General features: G+C 40.6%; 1 protein-coding gene across 3 annotated transcripts in view; it reads right to left on the reverse strand.

Annotated features, from left to right (window-relative positions):
- slc4a5a (solute carrier family 4 member 5a) overlaps window positions 1-18889 on the reverse strand; it is a 43448-nt gene that overhangs the window by 2860 nt on the left and 21699 nt on the right. For 2 of the 3 annotated variants that reach the window (XM_019885295.1, XM_019885296.1), the window contains exons 8-24: window positions 16956-17113; window positions 16786-16873; window positions 12967-13121; window positions 12753-12881; window positions 10926-11100; window positions 10179-10312; window positions 9198-9469; window positions 7834-7868; window positions 7324-7515; window positions 6632-6745; window positions 5189-5350; window positions 4202-4380; window positions 4002-4074; window positions 2999-3067; window positions 1814-1987; window positions 1397-1564; window positions 1254-1312 (exon numbers count right to left, since the gene is read on the reverse strand). In XM_019885295.1, the coding sequence (XP_019740854.1) occupies window positions 1254-1312; window positions 1397-1564; window positions 1814-1987; window positions 2999-3067; window positions 4002-4074; window positions 4202-4380; window positions 5189-5350; window positions 6632-6745; window positions 7324-7515; window positions 7834-7868; window positions 9198-9469; window positions 10179-10312; window positions 10926-11100; window positions 12753-12881; window positions 12967-13121; window positions 16786-16873; window positions 16956-17113 (2336 nt within the window). The remainder of the gene's footprint in view (window positions 1-1253; window positions 1313-1396; window positions 1565-1813; window positions 1988-2998; window positions 3068-4001; window positions 4075-4201; window positions 4381-5188; window positions 5351-6631; window positions 6746-7323; window positions 7516-7833; window positions 7869-9197; window positions 9470-10178; window positions 10313-10925; window positions 11101-12752; window positions 12882-12966; window positions 13122-16785; window positions 16874-16955; window positions 17114-18889) is intronic. The other variant, XM_019885297.1, reaches the window with a different exon arrangement.

The raw sequence follows: 18889 nt of genomic DNA on the forward strand, positions 1-18889 counted from the left end.
TTCGCTTTTGGCTCTGGTTTGGAAATTTTGCGGGATCTCAATGCGAAAGAGGCTGTTGACCATCTGAATGTATTCTGAATGCAATTTTATGAATTTTAGTTCTCACTCGTTAGAATGTTTTATTGGTTTAAGATGTTAATTATGGTTAACCTACATCATTGCGTCTCTGGTAAATAAAGGTTTTTAAGATAGTTTGGACTTGAAATGTACATATTTCATTTTTTACTGCAGAAAAATGAGCTTCTAAATTTGACCAAATCAAGAGGTTGACCAGTATCCCGGATTGGATTGTTTAGACCAGGGGTGCCCATTACGTCGATCGTGATTGACCGGTAGATCGCGGACTGGTCCCAAGTCAATCGCGAGGGGTGTAAAGGAGGGAAAAAAAAAACAACCATTTGTGTGTCTTTGTGCATATTAGTAATATATATTTTTGTGTTAATGTACCCTAATAATCCTATCAGACTCATTTTCACAAAAATAAAATAAAATAAAGCAGGGAAATCTTTAACCTACAGTGGCGTATGACCTGTGTCACCGCAATTTGTTAGCGCTCAGCAATCTGCAATTGCAGCTTGTGATCAAAGCTGTTGCACAATATCTTTTATCGTGATCATTATTCTCATTCAGAGTTTGTTTCGTGTACAATTTACTGAGGGCACGGGCAAAGAATAGGAATCTAGAGGGCCGAGGGAAGCACTTTAAAACGTTACGTGTCAGCTACGATAGTTAACAGACTGCAAAAGTGCATCGCATGCCTCCGTGTCGGGCTGTTGCTCATCCTGGCGTGCGTCTGCATGTGCGTGCGTGTGCGCGGTAACGGGTCGATTGCGGGAGGTTGGTTGATCGAAAAGTAGATCTTCGGTCCAAAAAGTTTGGGCACCCCTGGTTTAGACGGAACCTCAGAGGTTCCACTCTATGTCAATGCTTTGATCACCACAACTTGGATTTCCATTAGTATTTCCACTGTACGAGTGCGCCACTAAAAGCACTCACGAAAATCACAAAATATGTGTGTGTGTGTGTGTGTGTGTGTGTGTGTGTGTGTGTGTGTGTGTGTGTGTGTGCGTGTGTGTGTGTGTGTGTGTGTGTGTGTGTGTGTGTGTGTGTGTGTGTGTGTGTGTGTGTGTGTGTGTGTGTGTTAAAGAGCATGGTGTGTGGCAGAGGGCTGGCAGTACGCTCCCCACTCAGACTGTACAACATCAGGATAGACCAGATCTTTGTAGGGGATGTGCAGTTTGAGGACACAGTACCTGCGATCCAAGTCTGAATCTGAACTTGGTGAATGGTTGGCGTAAGGGCTGTACTTATCCTGGAAATCAATAATACAGGCACAGACAAGAAAAACAAGATCAGTTGTGGCCTGCAGGGGGCAGCAAAAGTTCATATTTCTCACCTCCTCCTCACTGACTTCCAATTTGGGCCTTTTCTTGTCTTTCCCTCCCTTCTTGTCATCATCTTTCTTCTTCTTCTCTTTCTCTGGCAGGAGGTCATCCATCCAAGCCAGGTCATGCTGGGAGAAGACCATGTCCAGCATTTTGCGAACGACCATCAGACCGAGGATCTGAAGTTCAACGCAACAAGGTGCGCACACACACATTTTCATTTTCTCACCAACATTTGTCTCATGGGCAGGTTATGGTCTTCATATGATGTAGTTGGATGGCATTTGAAGATGGCATAAACATGAATCACATGTATACTTAATATAAATAGCTCGCAGGAGCCATGAATCTGAGGACTTCTGGAGCATACGCAGGACATTTAATCTCATAACAATCGTGCGCAATAGAGTTTTATTATTATTACATACCATAACTGGAAAGATGATAGCTAAAAAGGTAGATTTGAGTATCCAGAGTACAGCCAGGCATATGATCTGAATCAAGGTGAACAGGTGGACCCTTCTCAGCGGAACATGACGCAGGTAGGAGAGGTCAGGTTGATGCTTGGATGGCATCATGTACAATTTAATCCTGTCCCAGAACTGTGGATGGGGGATAAAACCAGGTAGTGTCAATTTCAAACACCCGGTCAAATTATTGCACGAGTTATCGTGGGTCACTTGTTATACAGGTCCCGACGGAATGCATTATAACAGCATGAATTATTTAAGCATGTGGCAGAAGGGTGAAGAAGTTAATTGAATGCAGAACCTATAAAATGAATGAGCAATCACTGAAAATTTGGAGGGTTCGCTGATGTGTCACAGCTCTGACTGGCTGTGCATGATAAGCGTCAGCCCGGAAGATATTGAAAAGCATCAGCTTTAAATCCTCTAGCATAATCTAATTAAAAAAAAAAAAAAAAGATAAGTTTGGAATGGTACTCTCAAAAGGCTAATTGTTCAGCCCTGCACGCTATCATATTAAGAGATCTCGATTAAACTATTGACAGCAGGAACATGAGATGGTCATGGTAAAGGGGCTGTCATTTGTAGAGGACTTTCATATATCAGGTATTCAAAGCTCTTCACATTATTACTTTATCCACCTACTGATGACGCATCAGGAGGAACTGGGGGTTCCCTATCTTGATCAAGGGCACTTCGACATGGTCGCAACGGCTGGGGATCGAACCACCAACCTGTGCTGGGGAAACGACCTCTCTACCACTGAGCCATGCTGCCCCGGCGGGGTTAAAATATTTAAAACCGTCCTCAGTGTGATGCGGTGCACTGCAAACCTATTTTATGTATTTATCTATTGAACTAATACACTCTCTGACAGTGTGAATCCAAAGCCAACATTCTTATATATGTAGGAAAGACTACTGCATTAAAAAAAAGTATCAGATCGCTTTTTGAAATGTAAACAAAATTTAAATTGCATAATAATAATGTGGATGGTGAGTGCATGAAATGTTCTATATGTGTTACGTACACTTAGTTTCTTTCAATGAGTATCTGCCTGCTGGTTGGTTTGTTCAGCAGCTTGCAATTGTTTGCTTCCTGCTAAGCACCACTTAAAAAAAAGGTAATCAGAATGACTGCGAATACCTGAATTCCGCTGAGGGAAGCTACTCCCATGTAGAGGAAGACGCCGTACAACACCGGCATTGGAATGTACTGAAAGGGGAATCACAAAGAATTCATTCAACATAAGCAGTTGATGATTAACCACCCACAGTGTGTCATGAGGAATAAAATAAAAGCTACTACCCAGTAGTGCATAAGTCTCGAGCCACCATTCGTTCAGTTGTTTTACTGATCCTTTTTCCGAGCAGTCATTTGGACATAATTTAACCATGTCCAGTCGAGACGTGCACGAGCCAAAGGAGAATAACAACATGCAATTTCTTTTCATTGTTTGAGGCGTGGAAACCATCCAGCCCACCAGAATCATGAACCATGGATTGGGCATGAAACTAAGGAACAAATACAAATACAAATACAAATAGTGTTCTGTGGCGACAACAAGAACACTGAACTGCAAAGACGAATACATTCCAATCACATATCACATATGAATATACATCCATCCATCCGTGACGAGGGCAGAAAATTTCAATATAAACAGGAGACGGAATGTTTCTTGAGTGCAGGGGCATCCCGACATGTCTTGAATGTACAGAGAGAGTTGCGGTGCTCAAGAAATCAGACATCATAATTCAACTAGACGTGCAGAGGAGTACGCAAAATACAAGGGAGAAGAGAGAGGATCAGTTTGCCAATCGTGTTCACCTTCTGAAGAACCGTTAATAACCTTCTGAACTATGAATGAGGATAGAGAAGATTAGATGAGTGGTGGTTTTTGTTTTGTTTTGGTGTATTTTTTATACTTGAAACCTTTTTTGTGTACGACTTGATGTGGCCTAGACAAACCCAGACTCTAGCAGCCACATAAGTTGAATTAGAGACCAGTCTACATTGGCTGTGATGACGTAATTGCCATGGGGGGGTCGGAGGGGGGGGCGGGGTCAGAGGACGGAGGGTCCTCTGGCAGGTGGTTTGTTCAAAGCATTGTCTAAAAGCACAAGCACCTTACTGCCAGTGTTCTTACCTTTAGCACTGGAGCAAGGAAGATGGAGACCCCAGTGAGAACGAACACCAGAATGCCTGTCACTCGTTGTTCTCTGAAAATTCAAAATTATTGGCAAATACACCTAAAACATAAAAATAACTTCCCAAAGGATTAAACTCCACAGGTAAAAACACGGACACCTGTACTGGACATGCAAATTGCTTTTGACTGTCGCTGACCTGACTCCGAGGAATTGGGGCTGCTCTCCGGGAGCGCTGGATTCACTTTCCATCTTCAGAGAGTCAATGTGGGCGATAGAGATGACGGTGGCAGCTACATACCAGGGCAGACCCAAGAAGGAGCAAGTGGCCATCAGGACCCCCACCCAGAAGAGATCCAAATGGTAGCCACAGCCTTTCTGCCGAGACAACAGGCACAAAATCTTCATTAACAGCATGCTGTTGCTCTTCATGTATTTGCATCGTTGCTTTTTATGTACTGAAATTAGATTAGACAAAGGTCCGTGTGAAGTCTCCATTGTGAAAAGGAGAACATTTGGCTTGTTTAAATTGTTTATGAATGAACCTACGGATCAAAGACTTACTCGAATAATTGGACCATAAAGTGCAAAAGTTACTTAGCAAACCAATTAGCGATCCCACATTCAACCTATTACAGGTCAAGTAAACTGTTTATTAAGCCTTATGGAGAGAGTTTCGAAAATTTAGAAAATATTTTTAGAATGACACCAAACATCAATGCCTGAAAATTTAGAAAGGTTAAAAACTGATTTGGCATTTACAGTAATTACACACTACGTATAAATGGCCATACACAGATAGCTCTGTATCCGAGGCAGGAATGAAATCTGAAATGCAACATGATGACATTTTGTCTCAGCGACCTCAATCATCTTGTGTCAGACTGCATTGAAAATCAAACGTCTGTTGGGGATTCCCCATATCGAAGGCGAGTAAATGCTGTAAATGTGGCACTATATTCTGAACGTCACCTGTGGCATGAGAAGTAATGACAAATCTTCAGTCGTTTTTAATTATTTATAGTAATTTGTCACTTTTTTACTTGAAATATTGTATGTTTTGATTCTTGAAAAAAAATCTGTTTTCAATCTACGGTAATTAAGATATTTTGCATGTATAAAAGCAGCTCAGGAGTTGAACTGGATATAGGAAGAGAAGTATTCTATCAGAAGTAGACCTACCTACCTTCAGTTTGTTTTCCTTGCGGTTGACAATGACGGCACTGATTTGTTGGTCCATGAAGATGAGGATGGTGACAAGGAGGGCAGGTACAAAACTGCCCAAGTAAACCCACCAGGGGTTCTTCCCAAACGGCAACACCAGCCAGCCACGATCAGGCCGAGTTGGCTATTTAGAGACAAGAAGAGCTTTCATTCCCACATTCAAATCTCAAACGTGTCGTTAAATACTCCACGATCTAGTCAGGAGATTTATTTATGTCGTGATTCCGTTTCTGTTAGTATCCAGCAGGTGGGAGAGCAGGAACTTTCTATCCAGCTATGCAACTGTCACTCATCATAATCACCGGACTACTTAAAGATTGTCATTCTTATCATTCGGAGTTGCATAATTCGCCTTGCTCCAGCCATTGTTCAAGTTGCAGGTTTTTTTAGATGTTCCATGTTTTTGCGCCATAGTTCGATTGCCTCGCTTTTGTACTTTTCATGTACCGGGTAAGTAAAATTCTCTGATTTTTAAGATTATTCTCAGTTTGTGTTAGACACGTTTTGGTCCTCTTGTCCTTTTGTGCCAAGCTATTTTTATGTATCTTCTTACCTTTTGCAAGCGCTTTTTGTTTTTCTCATTTTTGTTCTGGTTATTTGTACCAGCGTCATTATTTGAACCTTGTCGGTCTTGTGATTTCTTTTTTTTTTTTGTTCGCAAATAAACCTTTTTGGTGCCAAGATTCTATCCGTTTCTGTGTTTGTGGGGTCCACTCCAATCCAGATCATTCTGGATCGTTACAATTGAATTTATATCTAAAATAATGATTTTTTGTTATGCCGGTATTTAGATGTTGAAATTGCTTGCTTATTCTGTACCCGACTTTTTATTTTGCGCGGATGGCCATTTTCATCATGGATTCAAATGAATACAATCAAAGGATTCCCACGTAGCTATTCAATACGTTGGTGTATTACTGTAATTTATTTTGCTGATAACATGCTCTCAATTTGTTTCAGCCATCCAACCATGGCAGAATTCTATGAAAGCTTCTGGTGCATTCATACCTACAAGCAAACAACAGCATGTGTGCAATCCCGTGAAGCAACAAGTGGTGAAAGGAGCGTCTTTAAAAGCAACCTATCGCTGGAAACATGTTGAGTGCATGTGACTTTTGTATTTATCCTTGCAGCTATTTTTGGCATGATGTGCCAGATTTTTACAGGGAGCTCTTAAGGGGACAGATGAAACATTCTTAATACCTGCATCATTACAGTGAGGAACAAACCATTTAATTTCCCACCTGATGCAAATGATGGAAAGCTCATGCACAAAATCAGATCCAAATGTTCTGAAAAGGGCAATTTTGACCGACTCAAGGATGCGTTAACAAATGAGGCAGGAAAAAAAAACGGGATGGGGAGTGCGGAAAGGGGCAAGGAAAAGAAGTAATATAGGCGATACCTTGAATTCTGTCGGTACAATTAACTTGGGAGTTTTAAGGCCCATCAGCATGTCAAGGCCCACAAACGTCATGATTGACATGAAGATCGAAAAGTCACTGATCAGTTTCCTAAGCTGGACAAAACAACAGCAACAAAAAAAAAAAACAATATGACAAGGTCAGACCGAAAACATGGAAAATAAGGTTAGTCGTTGACATGTCAACAAGCAACTCTGAACGCAGTTGGTGTTAAACAAATACAGGATAAACAATATCTATTTGTTAGATGTGATTGTTTGCAGTGTATTGGCAAAGTTGTCCAGTCTGTTTTGATTTCCACTCGGGTATCATTATGGTGCATTATCATATGTAATCACAGTGTTTCTGCGCTTTGGACGGCAACAAACGTCTGGAATTTTGGAACTCGCCCTCTGCAAATTATTAAAAGAAGGTCTCCAATTGATTGTACATGATAGTAAGTTGTATACTCAATATATTGCCGCTGTCCAATAACCTTTCTTGCAGTTTCTGTAACAGTGTATTATACTGGAACAGTTTCCTCATGAGGAGGCAGGTGCACAATTGTCATTGACAGTTATGGAAATAATTGGAAGTCAGTGATTCACTCGAAAGGTTGTACAAGAAATAATGAATATAAGTTGGGTTGGTTAACAAGAGACATTGTACAACTATTAAAGAGTTGCTTTGTCACCTTAGTGGGAAAGTAGCGGCTGAACTTGAACTTCTTGAGCGTGACAGTCATGGAGTATGTTCCAAAGAAGAGGATGAAGGACATAAGCGCCAGATCTGGGACATACTTGCAGGAATTCCCCACCAAAGACCCCCCGTACTTCAAACACTCCTTCTTACTCAGCTGACTCCAGTCCAGAGCTGTCACATTCAACTGCGGGGTGGTTGGGTGGCAGTGGTGCAGAGATAAAGACAGGGCAGTGGGGGAAAAAAAAGGAAGGTGCTTGAATTAAAATGTTTTTTGTTTTTTTTTCTTTCCCAAATAAACAACAACACGCAAGACATAGGGAGTGTGAGGATTATGGGATGGATGGTGATAAAGGAAAGAAAGTAACAGGACAGCAAAACAACCTCCAATCACTAGGAAAGATCAGGAAAAACGGTACACCCGTAATTGGGACTCTACTTTCAACCTAAAATGAATGGCTGCGAAATAAAGTATTCAATGAAAACTCTGAAAATAAGCACTTACCCCAGAGACACTAGAGCTGTTATCTGGCATTGGAACTAAACCATTGAAGATCATTGCAGCCACTGTTTGTGAGTTGGAGATGACATGTTGAAGCCGAGGGTTTAATGAGACATAAAGAGTAGACGAGGAGGGGAACAGAAGGGAATAGAAAAGAAATGTACAACGTCATAATCAGAATACAGCAGAACGCAGCCTGCGGGGGGCATGCCGTCCAATAAAAATGGGGACTTACTTGGAAGAGAGGGTAGCCAAATTGTATAAGCATGCCAAAAACAAACAAGAGACAAGTCAGTTACAGAAATCAATGTTTGTAAAAATGTTTGCATGTTTTACGATCCATCTGTGTTTCATCAATATGGGTGTCAGAGAAGTTCCAGGACTAGTGTCACAAACTACTAATAAATTACAAAAAGTACAAAAAGAGTTTTCCTCTTCAAAGAGAGACAGAAAATCAGCCAACACGTCTGCAACGATACTGCGCGTTTGCTTCACTCAGTACGTGAGACGAGATCAATGACAACACGGCAGGACAACTCATAACTGCCTCACCATGCCGACGGGAGCAACCTCCCTACTCACCCGACCTGGCTCGGTGTGACATTTTCCGCTTTCCTAAGCTCAAGGGGATCTTCAAGGGGACCCGTTTGACAGCCGTTTTGATATCAAGCTGGCCGTGACACCGGAGCTATGGAGGATCACGGAAGAATCCTCCGAGGATTTCATGAAGGTGTGGCAGATAATGCTGGGAAAGCGCTAGATTGACTCCAGGGGGCTTACTTCAAAAGGGAAAACTTGTAGTTTGTAGTTTGAAATATAAATATATCCTAAATGACACCAGTCCTGGGACTTCTCTGATACTCATTGTGATTATACGTCTCAAAAGACACACACTAAGAAATATGATTCAACGAATGTAGCTGTTCCTATAACACTGCATTCTGTGCCCAAGGGAGCATGGTAAATGGCGCTACAGGTGCGGCAACGGATTGGGTCCGGCCACTTCAATGCTGCAAAGTGCAATAGCTATTTTCTTGGGCCCCTGCCAGCCATTAACTTTTCAAATCAATACCACTTTTTCTCCCTTCGGGCTTGCCTGAATGTTTTTGTTTGTTTGTTTTGAAAATGAACCTTGAATGCGATTATGTACGATGAAATATGAATTCTGTATAAAAATCCATCAAGAGCATGTGCGCTTATTTAAAATGGCATTAGTTGTCACTGACTGGCAGTAATGTCAAAAAGATCAACGTGTTGCAAGTCATATTTTTGGGAGAGTGCACATGCACACACACACTGCAAGTCATGCTTCATGTCCCAACTTTTATGATGAGTGTACTCGTCCCTGAAAGAAGGGATAAACTCACTCGGGTCTGGCGCCAAGCACTCGCACTTGTAAGCGGTGACATAGTCTGGCTTGAAGTTGGTGTTGATGGGGTAGTATTTGAAGGAGCCCACCATCTTCTTGATGGCATCAGAGATGAAGATGAAGGAAATGAGGCTGGAGAAGCCCTCTTCAGTGAAACGTGTCATGTACTTGATAATGTAACTGGCATCGGTTGCCACTAGGATGAAACACTGCAAGCATGAGTGGATGCCTATCCACAGGCGCAGCTCCATGTAATCAATGTTGTTATTCCTTTAGGAAGGAGAAATCAGGGAAGCGTGTTGAGTGAATGGATGAAAGCAGTCAAGCTCCACCAAGTCAAATGCTAAAGCCCCTCAAGGCCAAATCCACCTTGTTACCACCTAAGAAAAGATATCCCAAACACTTGTCTGAAAATTCCTTCAAAATGGACATTGGGCCAAAGTTTCTTACCTTAAATTTGATGATGAGTTAAATGTATAGCAAAGATTTTTGTTTTTAATCCAACATTGTGGATCACCACAGTTAAATGCATGCCTTCTTGTGCTAAAATGACATATTGAATTTGCTTTGTTTGTGTTCATGTTTGTGAGCAGATCGTCTCCTTCCTGTCTACGTTATTTATTATCCTTCAATGTCAACCTTATTCGCTTCAAAAATCACAATCATTATCCACAATTTTTATTTTCTGGCGCTTGTCCTCCCTCATTCGGGTCTCAGGTGAGCTGTAGCCTGTCCCAGCTGACTCTCCGTGAAAGGCCGTACAACAAGGCCTATTAAGTTACATTTTACTCACTTATTGAACGGTCGATCGCCCCCTTTCTCATCTTGGACTCTCAGTATTTCACTCAACATGGTACAGAAAACAAATTGGAATGCTGCTTGTGTCTGCTCATATGAAATTGTGAACTCCCCTGTACCGTCCCGATCCCGTGATTAAAGCTCCTCATTCAGTGTCAGGAGTTGGGGAAAAAAGGCTCACTTGCTGAATTCAAACAGGAGCTTTTCAAAGATGAGGATGGGTCCAGTTGAGCTGAGAATGATGAGAGGCTGACCCCCGAGGAGACAGAACACAGAGCCGGCCAGAGCTGTACCAAGAAAACTTTCCATAACACCCTGTTGAGGACAAGAGGGACAGGCAGATAACATTGTCGGAGGAGGATGACTCTGTGTGAGCTAAAATACGAAAGAGTAAACAGGAAACGCAGAATGAAGAGGAAACAATTACTCTCTGGTCACAATAGCGATACAATCAATTGGTTTGTAGCTCTTTTTTGTCTTGTGTATCTGGTATTGCATGCACAGTTAAGGCCAAAATGATTCTGGTGATATTTTAAATGTAGGTTAATTTCTCTCGAGATAATTGATATCTTTAATAATAAATGTAAATCCAAATATATATTCGGAAGTTGTTGTTTTTTTTTTTTAATAATGCAAATGATTGCGTTTCCTCAATATTGTCCGATATGAGGAGAAATAACCATGATGAAAATAAATAAAAACTACACATAGTGAATTCTGCAAATACTCAAAATTTACCAAAGATATCAATATATTTGAATTTATTCTAAAATAGGTAAAGAGCAAAAAATTGTAAAACTTGAACCAATTCATGAATGTACGGTACACGCATCTTCAAGGAAACAAAAAGACGTAATCAAAAAAAACGTTTTGCTAAAGTAAGTACAGCAAAACAAAATAAGAGGATGTACTGTAGGTGGTATTTTACCTGGTAGTTTTCTGTTGCATCTCCCAGAAGGCCACCAAAGGTGATGGCATTAGTGATGCAGCCCAAATAGATGAAGAGCACAGCTGAGATGGATTGAATGTGGAAACCCTCGTAGAAATCACTGGGTAGCCAAGGCAATTTGCGCTTTATGTCCAGGTACAATCCACCACAGAAGCTATTACATAAACCAGACACCGTTAGTCAAGCAGGTGGTGAATTGTGCAGTAATCTATCCTTCCATCATTTTCTTCCTCTTTACGTCTGTGCACAACAGTGACAACACAAGGTAAAGCTGCAAGAGATGTCTATGTATACGTATGTCACTTTTCATGAATCGGCAAATAAAGGATTTACTTGGTAACTGGTTGTTTACTTTCACACCTTATGAGCGGGCAGGCAAAGACTCAGCTATTTGTATTAAAACAATAAAAATAAAAATGAAGTAATTGCATTTCCCATAAAATATGCATCTATCCATTATCTGAACTGCTTATCCTCACGGGGGTGCCTATCTGAGCTGACTTCGGGCGGTAGGTGGGGGACAACCTGAACTGGTTGCCAACCAATCGCAGGGCACACAAAGACACCAAGACTCACAATCCCACCAAGGCAGAATTTAATGTTTTATAAATATACCATGCATGGAATGGGGGAGGAAACCGGAGTACCCGGAGAAAATCCACACAGAAAGGCTGGGGCCAGATTAGCACCCACAACCTCTGCACTGTGAGGCAGACATGCTCACCAGTCGACCACCGTGGGGCCCCCATAATATATAAGAGGTCATTTTATGACACAATTCAGTGGTGCAGAATGCAGATCAAAAACACGCATTACCATTTTTATTTGCTACGTCCAGCTGGCTTGTTTGTTAGAAATGATTTAAGTTGCGTTGGCAGCGTGTGAGCAGTCCCACTGGCATGGTCAGAAGAGTCATTGCCTGATCGCTCAGTCTAAGTGTTTTATTAACAAATGAGACTACAACAGATGCATTATAATCTATAAAATAAGTCTGTGATTATTCATTCTAGATCAGGTTGAACAAATTACTCGTGATTTAGTAGCTGATTTAGAAAGAGTAATATGTACAATTAGGAGAGCAGAGGTTGTATGAGGATGTGTGACGTTGACATTTTGGGTGGTTTCAAACTGATTTTTATCAAAGGTAATGCAAATGATTGTTGTTTGCATTTACGAACTGAATGGATGAATAGATTGATTGGCCACTCCTAAAGTTCACGTCCAACATTGGCCCCTGTTTCCAAAGAATTGCTGTACCGTACTGTCAGTATTGTTGCAGTGCGGAGGAGGGTAATTTGACACAACTCCAAACTACAACCACAACACTTCATTTATGATCCAGTTAATAACTCTCTGGCAATCCAAATCAGGCAATATTATCTTTGTTATGACAGATTTTAGATTGTGTCTGTCTGATCCCTTTTTGCGGTTTGGTTTTCATTAATGAATTTGGGATTTGAAGCCAATGTTGAGTTTTGTTGTTCCAGGCAAGTCTCAAATCATATATACACTGTCAAAATGTTGAGGAAAAGCTGGCCTGACAGAAAATTAAAAGAAACATCTTTGCACGCTGAGGTAATTGCATGTTTGTTCGTGCGTGTGCGTGTGTGTGTGTGTGTGTGTGTGTGTGTGTGTGTGTGTGTGTGTGTGTGTGTATGTGTGTGTGTGTGGAAGGGGGGCGAGGGGGTTGAATTGTAATTAGACACAAATCATGAATAAATATGACACCTTAGGCAACCCCCAAAATAATAAGATTAATGACCAGTCACATTTCCATCCCCTAAAAATAATGATTTGGGAACACACCGTCCAGTGAAGGCCAGTTCCTCTCCCAGCTCATGCTGTGCTGGCATTTCCTCATCCTCAACGCGGCCTCCTCCTCCACCTGCTGCACCATTCATCTGTCCCAATTCATTTAAGGAGAACACCGACTTCCTGAAGAAGAGAGTCGGAACAAGATACATGAGTTGATCCATGAAAATGTTTGGATTAAACACACAGCAGAAGTTCAAATTCCGACCTTTTGTCTGCGGAGGGAACTTTCTTGGGTGGCTCAATACGGATTTTTGGATCCCATTCCCCTGGCGGAAGCACAATCACCTCATCCAAAAATTCGTCTATGCCCGCAATGAGGTCCTCACGATCTCTGGCTTTGTAAGCTACGTCGCTGAAGAGCTATGATAATAGGACAGAGAGTGATTTTAGCATTTCACTTGGCACATGCTATGGTAATAAGTACGTACAGTATATACCACATCTCAGTATATGCTGAGTTTGATGCATTCTCATGCTCTGCTGTCCTTTGGAGACTCGCTAAACATAAATTCTGCAAGCCGTATTGACATTTCAAACCCAGCTGGATTTCATTCAAGAGCACCTGCCAGTCACCAGCTAATGATGCGCCTGAGGCTGTGAATCAAGTGCAGGGAGAACATCATTCAGTAAAGGAAATGATAGTGGGGGGTGGCTCTAATTGACAAGAAAATGTGTCCATTTTAATCAGCCATTCAATTGTGAATTGAAGCTGGCCACAGTACGGTCTCTGTCCAATGAAATTAATAAACAAAACACAGAACGCACATGACTTTCACAGAGTGGCCTTTAACATATTAAATCATCAGTCCGAGGACAGACATATTTTCCCCAGAGCGGTGGCACGTTCATTGATTTTCTCCCACCAGCACAAGTGACTTAACTTCATCTCTGTGCAAGCTTTTTTTCCCATTTGGAACCAGCATATGGGTTTTACAAGCCAGCCGCACAGAGTAGGTTTAATAATGCAGTGAGCAATTTTTGAGATGCATGTTTCACGGCTAAGGCAATATTTGCCCTACTTGGTTTAAGAGATTAAAAAATAATAATTTAAAAAATGTGTCTGAACAAACTCATCACCTCATGTACAAGTGTATTTGACAGCCTCCCTAAATTAACAGTTTTGGTAATTACCCAAATTTAACTTCATGTTTCTGTAATGGGTTACCTACTCAGCAGTATATTGAACCTCAAGCAGATGACATTATATTTCGAATACTAATACAATTCTTGCTATCCATTCATTTGAAAAATTACTGTCTTCCAAAACCACATTGTCATTTCTTGAATAAGATGTCAAATTTTAGTTATTTACTTGCATTCCTGTGCCAGTAAAAAAAAAAAAAAAAAAATAACGTTTGACTGCTATGTTTTGATTTGATTCATTTCTGACTTTTTCAACAAGTCAGCTCAAATTTGGGTATAACTATCTCATATCTCATTTGTGTTCAAAATGGAAAAGCATTGCAAGTGAAAATCAAAATACCGCCAAACCTCGGTTTTCGAACGTCTCTGTTATCGACCAAATCGGATTTCGACCAGAAAATTAAAAATTTTTACGCCTCGGATTACGACCGAAAACCGGTTTTCGACCAAACCGAGCAAACCCGAATACGCCACTCCACTCCTCTCGGCATCCTTACACGAGGAAGTGACGCTTCCTCGTAGCGTTCATTGTGAGCATACGTGTTTGTTTTGATTTACGCAAATCTGACTGTTTTTATGTTATTTCTGCATAGTGTATTAGCCCCTAGTCATGGGCTAATAAAATAGTTTCGGATTTAGAACAAATTGCTTTTCGAACAGCCTTCTGGAACGGATTATGGTTGAAAACCGAGGTATGACTGTAAAACTCCACATCATGGCAGGGTATGCAGGAAAAAAGAAAGTATAGAATCAGCTTCCGAGTCATTCAGGCCTTGATCATAATTTGATTTAAAATTTTGTATTTTTTACCTTCCATATTCACCCTATAAGACTGCAGTTCATATTCACTTCATAAGACTGCCAGTTCTGTTTCTTTACCAGCATCCATGTGGACTGGACATTAACACTTGCGGGGTGAATTGTAATAACTGTTCTGCCGCCAATATTCTCAGCCACACGCAACTTTCTAACTACGAATGATAATGGATGAACACTAAAAATTATTTGGCGAAGAACTCGATTCCATATGAATGATTGCTCATACAAGGTTCATGAATTTGCCGAAAAAGTGGCTGATGTGTTCTCATTTCAGGGGACTACCGTTCCGTTTGAAAACATTTATGCTCATTTAAAATATTGAATCCAAATGAATATATGTTTCAGGAAGCTGGCATAGGTTACAACTTCGAATCTTATCTCACTGTCGTTTTCTGCACTGAAAATAATTCAATCAAATTGATCGAAGAAACATCTGGCAGCTGGGATGCAAGAATATTTTAGGAACTGCGAAGTCATACGGTAAAATGTTGACTTCACTGAAATCCCTGTACATCTTTTTACAGGGTGAAATTGTGACCAAAAGGTTTCCAAAAAGAATCTTTTTAATTGGCAAATCAAGCATCCCTTTTCTGCCTAAATAAGATGAAACATGCTGCTAATGAAATCTAATATGTCAGGAAGATTTTCATGCATTTGTCACTTAATGTACATTCAACTGTACTTCACAAGTGATAAGATGTCTGCTGTATCACCAAATTACGGTTTAATGACCACACCTGGGAGTAGCCAGGTCAACCTTGCAAAACAGGGAACGTGGCCGCAAGGTCATTGTCCACCAAATAAAATGCACACATAGCAACCTTCACTCCATGAGTCATCACCTTATCGTGGTGGAAGCCTTTATGTGTCCCAATGATCGTAGGTGATAAATTGTCTGGGGCTTTATGCCCCTGGCAGTTTCATCCATTGCAAACAGGTCCAAGGTGAGGGAGCGGACAAAGCACAGCTCAAAACGGCCATAATGAATACAATTAATTTATTAATGGAACCATTTTCCCTTGCCCAGAGGCAGGTAACTGGGGCCTCCCTGGGCAGCCGGGCCTGCACCCATGGGGTCCCAGCAGCCGTAACCGAAAAAGGTGACCGGAGTCCCCCTTCTCATGGTCTTACCACCTGTGGGAGGGGTCAAGAGGGTTGGGTGCAAAGAGCAGGGTGCTGGCCGAAGGCTACAGAAGCTAGCTCATCTCACCTCACTGGCAGGGAAGGAGCATGAGCTGGTGGAAGATAAGAGAGTGGACTAACTCCGCCTTTGGCCTGACTTTTGTTTGCACCTGTGCTTCAAACAGCAGATTTTTCAAAAAATGTATTTGGAATTACTTGGATGCAAATCACTCATAAGTAAATACTGTATTTCCATTCATTCAAAGAAAACAATTCACATTTTTGTTGAGACCATCAGTGCAACACCCGTGAAAGATGTAAAAACACACTGGAAATTAAAATTTGGTTGAATTTTCTCAGTTTTATTTTGTCAACTGGTTGTACAAAATAAAACTGGTTGTACAAAATAAAATCATCTGTATCCAGATACATTTTTAAAGTAGACGATATTATAAAGGGATTTTTAACAATTTTTAATTTCAGCGATTTTATTTTGTGCTACCATTTCATGAAACTTAGTAATAATAATTATACATTTTATTTATAAGCGCCTTTCAAGACACCCAAGGACACTTGTAAATTCAACACTTGTGCTCAGTGTACTTTACAGTGCAGAAGAGTGTAATATATTCTTAAATCTGGCTTTAGGAAGGAAAAGGCATCACATTTTCAAAGTTCCTGAATCAGGATCGCCATCTGACAACCTTCTTAACAGAGTTTTGAGATAATGAACATTCCATCCTCTTTGCCATATCGTTTAAAAAATTCTTTCAAATGATGATGAATGGCAATAATAATGTATTCCTTTTTGACATCACAGAGCTTTAGCATCACTTTCAGTTGTACTCAATACATCACGGCGTTGCACCTCAGAGGGCAATATATTTCATATTTCAGCCCAGAAACATAAAAAAAATAAAAAAAAAATCGAACTACTTACATCATCAACCATGAGTGTTGCTATGGCTCGGCCTATCTCGTTATATGACTTGGCCTTTCCCTGTGGTCCCAAGAGAATGAACAGGAATCTGTGCAATGATGAAACACATATCAGGTATCTGCAGGGGCAAAGATTTGGTACGTGACATTCAAAAATAAGGGCCATCTCACCTGGTGGGCACAGGCACCTCAGTCAGACCTCCAAGTGTTGTAGCTTGGGACAAGCGGACAAAGGCAACAAAGGGTTTGTGGAGGAAATCCACTTCTCCCACCAGCACGTTGGAGGCCTCAGCATCTCTGGGGATCTTCTTCATGAATTTATTCTTCAGCTAACGATGGCAAACACATAGGGATAGACAATGTCTCATGAGACATATTAAAAATCGCATCGGACCTCATTCAACCTTCTGTTCTCACCATATTTTCATTTTAAAATCCAACTCACATTCCTCAATAAGATTTTGGTATTCAAGAACGTTTTATTGTCTGGAATTTATTCTTCAAAAACCAAAACAACTTACGAAGGCACTGCAAAAACACCCACACGGGTGTTTGATAAATATACTAATTGCTTTACAAAAAAACTTATATACAGTATGTGTGTGGCACTGGCAGTGTAGTGGTTTATGCTGCTGCCTTTGAACTTGATAAACAAGCAATTTATTTAAAAAAAAAAAAAAAAAACATTTGTATGATCATAATCCCTTGCGGGACTCATGATGCATATTTTGTTGTGGTGCACACACAAAAGACAGATCACAACATACATGGAAACATGCATGATATGTCAATTATATGTATGCATGACATGCAAAGCACTGTACTTGTTGAGCTTCACAGCAAAGGAGGGCCCCCCCCCCCCTCTTGAAAATGCCATCTTCCCGAACAAATACATTTCTCTCCCGATAAACACAACCGATTTTTTTTTTTTTTTTGGTTTGTTTATTTTTTTCCCCCCAAAGGAAAAATGATAATTCAGCTGTAATTACTTTTACTGGAGTCACCTTTTCACAAGGCAGTATAATTGGGTTTGGTAAGTTAGACACTTTTAGGGCGCTTTTCTAACTGACGAACATGACAGATAGCTGCATACCCCCCGCAAAAATAAATAGAATAAAATGACCCCCCCACCAAAAAAAATAACTTGCTTGAGGTGTTGGAAAATTTACTTAATATGGTAACACAGAGTTGATAAGTTGGCAACATTGAATGAGCTCGCTTCATCTCATGAGCGAGCTCTGCCAGCGGTTGTCATGGTAATAAAAGCTATATTCTGCATTTTCATGAGACTAATCGCACCTCATTGTGGTCCACAAATCCCCCTAAATCTTCATTGGATTTGACTCACAATTCTTTGAAAAGTATTTGTTCTTCTATTGGAGCACTGGCTGTTGGGCATATTGATTTTATTTTTTTTCTTCTTCATTTTGTGCCTGAGTATAAAGAAGTGGCTAAATAATGCAGTTTGGTGCACAGGAGCTATACAGGTATTTGGGAAGCACATTGACCTATAGATTTCGATGGAGAGGTGCGGCAAAGGTTTTGGCAGAACAAAAACACTCAATAATATGAGAGCCTTGCCAATAACCCACAGCCTGGTTCTCTAGCACCATGTGAGGGCCAAGCACGAGGACAATATGATCCATTTTTTACCAGCTCAATATTGACACAGGCAATGCAGCAAACTATCCTTGTTCCACTGTCACATGTGACCAACTATAGGTCTGCAAATGCAATCGGAGCACCCATCTCTCCCCATTTGGATTGTTGTGTTAGCGTTGTAAATGTACAACTTGGAATTACAACTTACAATGACACTTGCAATGACTACTTATAATAAGTAGTAGTGTGTAGAGAAATACAGATCTATAGATATAAATATTTAGTATATTATTATTATTATTATTATTATTATTATTACTATAGGTCTGCAAATGCAATCGGAGCACCCATCTCTCCCCATTTGGATTGTTGTGTTAGCGTTGTAAATGTACAACTTGGAATTACAACTTACAATGACACTTGCAATGACTACTTATAATAAGTAGTAGTGTGTAGAGAAATACAGATCTATAGATATAAATATTTAGTATATTATTATTATT

The sequence above is a fragment of the Hippocampus comes genome, unplaced genomic scaffold, assembly GCF_001891065.2.
Source record: "Hippocampus comes isolate QL1 unplaced genomic scaffold, H_comes_QL1_v1.1 scaffold45, whole genome shotgun sequence".
NCBI classification, from domain to species: Eukaryota; Metazoa; Chordata; class Actinopteri; order Syngnathiformes; family Syngnathidae; genus Hippocampus; species Hippocampus comes.